The sequence below is a fragment of the Myripristis murdjan genome, chromosome 20 (assembly GCF_902150065.1).
Source record: "Myripristis murdjan chromosome 20, fMyrMur1.1, whole genome shotgun sequence".
In the NCBI taxonomy this organism is placed as follows: Eukaryota; Metazoa; Chordata; class Actinopteri; order Holocentriformes; family Holocentridae; genus Myripristis; species Myripristis murdjan.
In genome coordinates this window covers 20,384,630-20,396,017 of record NC_043999.1, presented here as the reverse complement: position 1 = coordinate 20,396,017, position 11,388 = coordinate 20,384,630, and the positions used below count along the sequence as shown (strand labels likewise).

At 44.3% G+C, this 11,388-nt stretch overlaps 1 protein-coding gene across 1 annotated transcript in view; it reads right to left on the bottom strand.

The window, feature by feature from the left end:
• Positions 1 to 10,506, bottom strand: part of gfod1 (glucose-fructose oxidoreductase domain containing 1) — a 36,024-nt gene extending 25,518 nt beyond the window's left edge. The window contains exon 1 of the mRNA XM_030079095.1: positions 9,680 to 10,506. Coding sequence (XP_029934955.1) covers positions 9,680 to 9,932 — 253 coding nt within the window. The 5' untranslated portion in view covers positions 9,933 to 10,506. The remainder of the gene's footprint in view (positions 1 to 9,679) is intronic.
• Positions 10,507 to 11,388: the final 882 nt, after the last annotated feature.

Below are 11,388 nucleotides of genomic sequence, written 5' to 3'. Positions count from 1 at the left end.
AGCTTTTGAAGCCGTGCAGCGGTTCCTGAGCACGCTGCATGAGCAGATGAGCCGATAGACACAAACGCACACCATCTCCACCTGCCATCCACTCAACAGGAAGTGAGATACACTTAACCGCGGCAGACCAGAGCAACACTTCCTGTTACAGTCTGGCTTGTCAGTGAGCCTCTTCTCGTAAACAGCAGCGAGCCACTGCACCTCAGCACAGTCGCAGAACAACAAGACATGCTGGATGATGTGTTAGGCCCCCATGTAAAGGTCTTCCACCACCTAGTGCTGAGAAAATTAGTCCATTAAACAATTAGTCAATGGACAAAAAACAAACTAATCATAATTTAGACGATCCATGATTTGTTTTAGCCACTGATCAAGTTCATATTTGCTGATTCCAGGTTCCCTAAGGCCACTAAGATGCTAAGATATTCTTATGTTTCTCAGTTCATATCATCATACAATTATTATTCAGGTTGTTTGGCTGTTAGGAAGCAATTTGACTATACCACTTTAAACCTCCAATTAACATTTCTTACTGTTTTTGACACAAAAAGCAATTAAATGAAAAAAATAAATGATTTATAAACAAGAAAATATTACCACTACTCATACTACTAATAGTGGAATAGTAATTATAATGTAATTTATTGTGAATTGTTTTTTGTTGTCCCTCTGTAGGGACGGCAAGACTACAATTTCCCCTCCAATGCTGTGTCTTCCTCTCTGTGTCTCCACTACGTCCTACCTTACTACAATGCAATAATAACCTAAAAATAACACCGAACACACAGCGGGAAAGATGGCAGGTCCAGAGGGAGCACAAGGCTAACCGTCACTTGACCAGAAACCGCTCACTGACGGTGACTTGGTCTCCCTGCTCTCCTATTTGCAGCTGCCTCTTGTCTCCTGTCCCCGATGGCCAATTAGGAAACACAGACGGGCCTATTCCTGAGCGCTGGCACATAAAGGACATCTGACCAGCCCCATTATGGAGAGGGTTCACCTTGGGAATGCACAGGATAAATATCAGGGCAAAAAAAAAGATGAGCCAGATCAAGTTCATGACGCAAACACCCAGCCATGTAGATTGGCAAGCTGCTACATCACCACGGCTGACAGAAAATACATGTGGCATTAGAATATTAAAAACAACATTATTAAAAGCATCTATCTGCTGGCTCCAGTTGTACGTCGACGTGAGAGGGGAATATTTTTCTTGTGATTTCCCAATAACCTGACTGATCACGCAGGTACTGTTGTTTTAGCATGCCAGTGTTACATCACCAATGTTCACACGCACGGAAATGATCGCACACACACCGCCAGTGGTGTCTGGATGTGTTTAACAACTATCTCACCCTGTCAAATATTTATGAAGCATGCGGGGTGAAAAATGAGCAGGCATGAAGGTTTGGTTAAGTTGCAGAGCATAACATGAATAATAACCGCTGATGATCAACCTGAACACACGCGTTAAAGAAACATTTGACATGACAGAGGAGCATTATGAGGAAAACAGAAGCCGTACTATAATCAACTGCCTGTATAATCGCTGCCTCCATAGCAACCAGAAATAAAAAAAAATTCAAACATCACTTTCACTTTAAGTCTTTCGGTTATAGCGAAATTAAAAATGGAGTCTAACAGTGAACTCTAGCATCTAAAAATGAGTAAAAGCTACTAAAATAGGATTGACACATACCACAACTCCTGAAACACGTTTTCTCTTTCAACACACTGACACGAGGATTAATAACCAGCTTAAACTGAAACAAAATAAACTGTCCCGTCTTAAAGGGAACACTATGACTAGGCAGTGGGCCCACTAAGTGTCAGATTGTCGTCAAGCCATCCAAAAATTTTGCAAAAAAAAAAAAAAAAAACTCATACAGACTGACCTCATGACAGAAGGCCTGCCCTCCACCCCTGCTTGAAAAACTGACAACAGAAAACAGCTTTAATAATACAAAATAGTTCCTCAAATGCGTGCCCCCCTTTCTCGCCTCCTGACTTAATAATACAATGCAATTCCTTATGCAAAGAGGCCCCACACCCCACCCCAAGTTCAATACCACAAAACAGGTCCTCCATATAGAAGAAAGGCGGGACTTTGGTGGAGGGTGAGTGCGGGGTGTCTTCTACTTCCCCCTCTTCTTCAGGAATGCTCACTTCTCCGCGCAGTGCGGCGGGAGACTGAAAGAGTCCGCTCCTTCTGCCATTCACCGGACAGACAAAGGCAATTTCACAGGAAGACGAGGTCTTTATCCCCCCCGCCTTATTTTTTTTACCCAGTGTTTCTCGCTGTCTCTCATTCCCTTGCTCTCTCTCTCACACACACACACACACTCATTCATACACACACTCCCAGGCTGTCATTAGCATGTTAATGGGGAACCAAGAGAACATGAACATGAACCAGTGGGAAACTTGAAAAGACAAGCACCGACACTGGGAAAGAAGGCCTGGGAATGGCACCGCTCCCCCTGATCTGTGTCATTCTCCCATAGGCGACGATTAGTTTGACTCTCTCTCTCTCTCCAGGGGTCGCCTTGTTGACTTGCCTGAACTGAAACCGCTGTGAACGCTGAAACCGCTGTGAAAGCCCTAATCCATCAGGCTGATGAATACAAAGGAAATCATGCTAAAGAAATTACAGCAGCCAGGGCCATTCATTCAGGTTAAGAAAGCCAGTTTTATGAACCTGGGCAAAATACAGCCTCGTGGTTCAAGCTTTTATCCATCAGACTGTCAGAATCGCTTGGAAATTTCCTTTAACATTTATTTACCTAGAGAGCTGACCGAGCAACCTCATTCTTTTGGCAATGGCCCACTTCTGTTGTATTCATCTTTTTAGAGCTGCAACAAACCATCATTTTCATCATCAGTTAAACTGTTGATTATTTTCTCGATGAATTGATTAGGCCTAGTTGTTTTATCCATAAAATGTCAGAAATGCTGAAAAATGTTGATCACAATTTACTGCCACCCAAGTGATGTCCTCATATGTCCTGTCACAGAGGACTGAAGAAACTAGAGAATATTCACATTTCAGAGGTTGAAATCAGAGAATTTCTAAATGTTCTTCTTAAAAATGATGCAGTTCTTTTAGTCCTATGTAAAATTGTACAAATCCCAGTCCTTTAAGTCCAATTGCCAGACCAAAGCCCCAACTGGGCCTGGGATTATAGATGAATAAAAAAGGACACTTTTTAAAATTTGTGATTACGATATGATGTCAAATGTTAGATGGTGTTAAATGTCACACTCAGCCAGTTTGTCGAGTTGATGTCCAGTTTCACATGCAAAACAGCTGACTACACCAACAGGCGCTATTCTTTTCCCAAACTGGGTGAACTAGCCCTTTAAGTTGAAACAGTTCAGCGTGCCACCGAGGCGCTTCATCACCGGTCGGAAGTGCAGTTGCATAACTGCGTCAGTGATGGGAACATGCATTTATGATGACGCCTGCTTGCCCTTTGCAGTGAGGTTATAAATAGCGCTGAGCCTTTGGGTGGCCTTCCAGAGCGGGTGTCTGGGAGCTCATCAGAGCGCTAACGAACACTCGGCGCAATTCAATGGATATCAACGTAAACAAATATTCTCTTTATGAGCTCAGGCATGCAAACGTCACACACTGTTGCTCACTGTTTACTGTTGCTCAAATTAACTCCTATCCAGATTCTGAGGAACCTGGAAAAATAAAGACACCTGGCATACACACATACCTAGTTATATAGTTAATCATGGCAGACACTACTGTTTACTGCTGTGATTCACAGTGTGCACAGGGTCAGTCTCCATTGTCAGAATCTTTGTTTTATCTATACGCTGACAAATGGTGGTGAATGGCATGTAAAGCATCCTAATAAAAGTATAACTAGGACAGAGGCTGCTACCCAGAGCTCTGTGCTGGTAAACACATTCATTTATAATGACAGCTCACTGGCCTTTGCAGAGCAGTATGAATAGCAATGTACCATGGGATGCCACCGCCCAGTGTGGGCATCTGACAGCTCATCACAGGGGGTTTCCGTCAGGGTGGAAGTAAACTGCAGGATTTCACAAACTAATTCAAAATCTCCTTGGCAGCCAAGGTGTCACGATAAAAATCACGCCACGGAAGGAAGACACTCAAAAGGGAATTATCAGCGTCTTAGCCTTTGGGGTCTTAATCCAATTTTTCGCCTTCATCCAATTCATCTTGCCACTGCGTTCTCTCATATCATCTTTTGTGCAAAATAACCAAATTAAAACTGAGCAAATCTGTAGTGTGGAAGTCAAACTTAATGAAATTTGGAGACTTTATGAAGTGATGGAAATGTGTGATGTGTAATGTTGCCAATGCGATTTAAACAAAAAAAAGCTGCTAGGAGAGTTTGTGGGCACCAGGAAACATTTACAGTTACCAATCATAAATACCCAAACTGGTCATTTACTTCATCATAACACACAAAATATCATGTGTGTGATGATGACTATTAGATGCTATTCTTAGATGGTGTTGTCTGGTCCAGCCCGCAGGGATGAGGAAGCGTCTGGCTGTGCAGCTCAGTGCACACTGACCTGATACCTGATAGCTCCTACCACTGATATGAGAGAGAGAGAGAGAGAGAGAGAGAGAGAGAGAGAGAGAGAGAGAGAGATCAGATTAATTCATTGGGAGGCTTTTCAGCAGTTTGAAGTAGGATGCATTTCTATTTTGATTTTTCTGTATGCGCATGTAAATCTATCTGATCTATTTATCCAATTTATCAATCCAGTGAAGATGAATGAGAACGATGACTTAATCCTTATAAAGCAACTAATAAGTTGATTCTCCGAAATCAGAATTTGGAAGCACTTGAGAGGCATTTCTAAGCAGAGATGTTTTTAAACTGCAGTGGGTTTTTTTTTATTAGATCATCATGTTGAGTAAGCTGCTGAGCTGCGTCATTGATGATCTTTTGACCTCCCATATGATTTATTCCATTTTGTAATAATACGGCTTCCTATTTAATTGCACAATCAAATAAACTGTGGGATGAGTTGCTTGGCAAAGGGGATTTTACACAAACTTCAAAGTAGCGGGAGCAGTACTGTACCGTCTGCTCATCAATGAAAAGCAACGCTGCATCTCAGTCCTGTGTTACAGATAAGCAGAAGTGTTAATGTGTGTCTTTGTGTGTGTGTGTGTGTGTGTGTTAACCCGCACAGAGATGATCTTAAATGTTCTCTCGCCCACGACTTCCTCCGCCCTTGTTCAAAAAAGCAAAACTGCAAAAAGGAGATACAGCGCACCTGCAGCTCTTGCTCGTGTTATCCTACATTTTAGCCGAGTTCTCAGATTGCGTCTCATCATTTGACCCAAATTCTCACAACCTGCTGCCTCGACAAACATGCAACAGGGACAACAGTGCGGTGGCAAGCCTGTCGTCTTAAAATAAGAACTCCTTTATTTTGTGTGATATTCAGATGATTCTTTGGTTAGAGATATATCAGAGCATTGGTTTTAGACATACTTTTCCAAACATCAACACACACACACACACTAGCCTCCTCATGTGATGAAAAGCTGTGTGTTCTCATGAGCCATGATACTGGGGAGAAAGACCATCATTCTCACTCAGCTAACAAACTGAAGACATTAAAGAGCTTGAAGCTCCAGCAAAATACAGGCCTAGATCATAAATAATTTGTCAGCAGTGCTTTATTACCGTGAAAAATTGTCACTTTTTTCAATATCATGTACTTAGATTTATCATATATACTGTAAGGCTCTGGCACACACCAGCCAGTGTGAATTCCTCAGGCCTATTGAGTGCATTGGAAATGCTAATGCATTCCAGTGGATCCAGAGAAAAAAGACCAAAGGAGCTTCAAATCTTCTCTGGCTTAAGAAATAGCACTTCCACAAGCTGTGGGCCAAGAAATGCTTGGGGCTCACACGAGCCTGTCTTTGAAAGCAGAACGGTGTGTGTGTGTGTGTGTGTGTGTGTGTGTGTGTGTGCACGTGTGCGTGTGTGTGTGAGCGCGCACAGGAGCAGCCAGTATGACAGTTTCCCCGTGGCATTTGCTTCCCAACACAGCAAATTCTCTGAGAAAGCCCGTTGACATCAGATGCCTCAGGAATGTCATAGTAGTGAAAGAGAAAGAAAGAAGAAAAAAGCAGCAGAGAGAAATCCCTATTGAAGGAGAGAGGTGGCTGAGCAAGAATGACTGGTTTGCTGTAATGGGAACAAGTTTGCTGGATTCAGGGGGCAAACCTACTCGGGTAAAACCTGAACAACACGTGGAACGTCTCTGATCTGTGTCAGTGTTTTTCCTTTTTGTCCTCCACACTCTGAGTACCTTCCAGCATGGTCGACTAGGCCTTAATATATGGGTATTATGAAAATGTATTACAGCCACTGTACCTGTACAGAGTATCAGCATTCAGTTTTGCCTTTTAGGCCTACACACAGTCTGATAGTTCAAGTGAAAGCCAACCTGATATAGTGAATATTCTTAACCCACATATTCCTATTCAGGGTCATGGAGCTGGAGCTTATCCCAGACTGCACTGGACAACAGGGATTAGTGAATATACCTGTTTTAAGACTTTGACTAACATCATGATGGCTTAAGCTCCTGCAAATACAGGATATAGGAGAATATAGCACATAGTTGGTCCAAGTGTTGCTGAATGCCTCCGATGCCTAAGTCCACATTCCTATGGTGAAGGAGGCTGATTAGACTTATCAACTGGGTCTCGGAGGTACACAAGAAGCCAGTGATAAGCAGATGACTATCACGTCACACACCCAGCTGAAAGAGGAAGTTGGTTTTGCATTTGCTCACAACGGGCCTTTCTAGTCATTGCGGCGGTGGGGTAAGATTTTCCTGGAGGTGTCATGCGTTTTTTCAAAGTGTGAAGCCTTGAACGTGTTTCCGACTCTGTCCACTCGCTGAGGTGAAATAGTACACGGATTTGTTTTTGTTTGTTATCCGACTAGAAACTACTTGAAATTCAGATGCATAGTCCTGACGTAGTAAATTCCCCCCATCGGAGGGTCCATGCAGGTTAAAACAAAGGCTTACAATTATTTGCAAATCCAATTTGGCCCAGACTTGGCTGTCAGCGGCGGAGGTAGAGGCGGAGAGATGGGTGGGAAGGAACAGGCGGCCGTGGAACAATGAAGCCATGAGGAAATGGGCTGAGAGGAAAGAGAGAGAGAGAATGGCCATTGACAAGTTGCCATGGCTGTTGTGCAGGTTGAGTCAAGTTCACTGGGACATGATTAGCGATTCTGGCTCACACTCAGCCGGCTTGTGCAACCTTCATGCAGAGCTAAATTTGGACTTACAGCTGTCAGAGGCACTGACACGTGCACCGATGTGGAAGGGAAATTAAGGAAGGTCCATCAATTGGGATTTATTTGTTAACCGCCGGGAGAGGAAGTGGGAGCTGACAAGTGTGTAGTCAGTGAGTTGCAACAGAACAGTTGCACATTGAGTCTGTGCCTGCATGTGTGTATTGACATTAGTGTGGTCATGGTATAAACAAACACCGGCTACTGTACATGACGCCGGCCCCTTTTATTTGATCAGGCTGCCACCCTACAGAATTCACCACAGCAAACAAGGCAGTGCTGTGAAACTGAATTGTCCCACAGCGGCCTTATCTTCACGCTGAGATGCCAAGGCAGAACTTATATGTTTACACTGAGTGCCACAGGCTACTTTCCCAACCACACCAAAGTGAAGTTCCTCATAATACACACTGAGTACGGGTGAATAATTTAAAACGAGCAGGCAAATATAACGCTCATCCAAAGTTAACTTGTTTTCACACCATGAGGCTCAGTTTTTCCCAGTTTTCCCGAGGGGATCATTAAAGACTCATTCTATCATATAATGACATACAGACTGAATAGCTGTCGCCCACTTGTCACATTAATAAACAGTCATTATCCAATCATGACAGATCAGCTGTCACCCATTCACCTTAGACCCTTCATCTTCCATGTCAACAACTTTAGGGGCCCCTGCCTCACATCTAACACGACTTCAATTTGTATTCAAGCACAGTCAAAAGCAAAAAGTGCAGATGCATGTGTGTAACTGCTGACATGTGACTAACACCTTGCATTCAAATCAGCTATCTTATCACAAGACACTTTCTGTGCAAAAGTGAGAATCTGTGAACATACACACACCCACACGGCCCCTCTTCCCCACCTTTCCCGCTCTCTCACACACACACTTTCATGGCTGATGCTAATGCCGTCTCTCCTGCTGCTGTCATGTCAAGCTGCCCGGCAGACGTGCGACGAGTGACGCGAGGTCACTGACAAGCGAAGCGGCATGTACACAGTCCACAGCTACAGCGACCCTGATCATTAGTGCCGCTGACATTTCACCTTCATTTACCTCGCTGCTGATTGCACGGTGCACCGAGATCACCGGTCCCATGTCCAGAATGGAACGGGACAGGAAACCCAGATCTAATGAGATTTCCAGGACATAGCAAAGAATAAATTCTGTGTTTTCAATTCTTTGTAGAAAGCACAAGGATACACATTGAACCATGTCTTACATAAAGTGCATTATTATACCACAGCACCTAATCACACTTGAGACACTATCTGTGAAATGTCAAATGCCATGCTTACACTGGAGAGTATTTAGTATTAGGAGTAGCTTACACCATTTGAAGTGAAATGCCAGTAAACTAGCACCACCAACAACAGATGTTGCCATTACAATCTGAGCCAACATTTATGTGTTACTTTTGTTGCAGGCTTTCTTATGTTCCTGCTGCTTATTGTTTTGTAGGTGGGATGTGGTTTGTGTTTTCAGACAATAACCAATTCCTGCATTCAAGCTTGGGCCCAATGACTTGGTCACCACCCTGACACGGACAAGCTTACTAGTCAACTGATGGGCTGCAGAGCGAGTACAGCCTCTGTAGCAGAGTAAAGGCTACAGCTGGCTGGCTGTGTTACTGCTCTTTCAAGAACGCAGCTCCCAAATGTGACAGTCAAAATAAGACACGATGCTCCAGATTTAAATTAGAACAGCCCTCCTCTCTGTATTCCTCGTTTCTCACATTTAGGCCTCCTCTCTTGGGCTTCTACATTTGTCAGGTTCATCACCATAGGTTAAACTGCGCCTTTATCTGAGACATTTCTTTCAGTGGTAGTCCCCAACAAAAATAACTGTTGTCTGTCCCTCGGGGTTACAGATGCCGCCAACACTGAGGACAAATCAGGCTCCTAGCAGGCAGGAAGGGTTGTGTTATAAGAAGACAACACTGAGAGTACATTGAGCCTAAACATGAGCTAGGCTTTATGCCTGCCATACTGCTTTACACATGGAGCAGCAGGGGTCCTGCAACTTGCTCAAAAGCACCTAAGCAGCAATGGCGTGCATCACACAGATAACGCCTGTCAGCAGCCTCACATACATAAATCAGATATGAGGACAGTTTCAGGACTCAAGGGACAACATGAGAAACTCGTTTCATGAATCATCTCTAATTCTCATGCACACCTGCGATTATTCAAAGCACACTCCACCTCTACATGCCTGTATTGGAATAAACCCACAAGTTGATTGCAAGACCACCCCGGCTGCTGCAGGCCTGTGTGTGTGTGTCAGCTTGCCACACACACACACGCCAGGGCCGCAGCATCATCCCTTCCTCCCGCCCGGCAGGACTCACCCAGTGTTTTGACAGCGATCTGCCGCGTCAAAGGCGGAGGCAGGTTGATGCAGACCAAATCCACGTCCTGGTGCAGCAGCACGTCGTCGATCCGGTTGGTGTAAAACGGCACGTTCATCTCCTTGGCCAGCTCCTCCGCCTCCTCCTGGGTCCGGCCCCACAGCGCCTTGACAGCGAAGCCCTCATTCTTCAGCAGCGGGATGATCACCCTGGCGGTCAGGCTGGTGCCAAACACGCCGACCCCGGGCAGCATGGCTCAGCGTTATTTGTTTTATTTATTTAATTATTTGTGTTTGTTTTCACAGCGCGGAGCGGAGCCCGAGCCGCTGCGGCAGCGGCGGCGGCAGCTGAACGGCGGCGGGAGGGAAGCGGCGGCTGGGTCCGTCAGGTTGGCCATCCACCTGCACCCAAACACCCGCTGTGCTGCATTTTCGCGTCGCTTCGGCTCGGCGATCTTTCATGTAGTGTGGTTATTCCGCCAAAATATCAAACAAAAAACATGTGGGAAACCGAGCCGGGCCTCCTTAGGTGGAAAATTAGAAATGCAAACGTACCATTCCGGTATTTACCTCGTCCGCGTCTGGCAGCGATCGGCGCACTGACTGCGCCAAGGCAATGAAGGGCATGTCACCTTCTTCCAGGGTGTTTTTCCCCCGCAGCGCCCCGATTTCACATCAAACCGAGCAGGGAAACTCAGTCAGAAATGTATTTTCGGTGACGGAAGGCTGTCAGAAACGCAGCCGTCGCCCTCTGTCCGCTCCCTGGAGGATCTCACAGCAGCAGCAGCGGTATTATGCTGAAGGCTGTTATTGATGTTGCAGCCCAGTTCTGAGCTGTGACCGCTGACAAGCCTCACAGAGTGATACACTGCACTTCCGCTGCTGGTTTTCAAAATAAATTTACCTGGGGGAGGAGCAAATAAATATAAGTGGCAAAGTAAATCAGTAAATAAATGAAACTGGTGAAAAACGCGTAGTGCCACACACACTGAATGAATGAAAGCTACAAACTGCAGGTTTTAGAGTCTTTTTTAGGATAACAGACATTCCTTTAACCATCCTGCCATCCTGTAAAGGTGATAATGCACTAAATCCCGGTCATTTACCAGCAAAACACCAAAACAAGCCACTCAATTCTGACAGGAAATGTCAAGCTATTATTTTCACAGTATGTTTTTCTTCATAAATCTGTGCTAATTTTTGCCTGATACCTATTACATCCCACTACAACAATAATAATAATAAAAAAAACAACTTCATGTTTGAACTGATTCATTGCACACATAACTGCAGAGTGATTTGTATCTGTAACTATCTAAGAAAGAAAATATTTGGCTAAATGACCTGTAAACATATCGGCCGCACAAATAAATGGATTTATATTCGCATTATTATCTGCACAGTGTACAGAGAGCTTTGTGTCTGTGAACAGGTAGAAGGAATATGGGCTTAGATTTTATACAAACAGACAAAGCATGACCCAGTGCAAAAACAAAACAAAACAAAACAAAACAAAAGGACACTATGATAAAGCAGCTGACATGTCATACTCACATTTCGTTCTGCACAGCCTACTGTTAGCATTCATTCATTCATTCATTCATTCATTCTTTGTATCGGTAGTTTACACCTTTACTTTGATTGCAAAATCTCTTATTTCCGCTGTGTGTGTGTATCACCAGGTAACTTGACGTATCTCTCAGCCGCTCA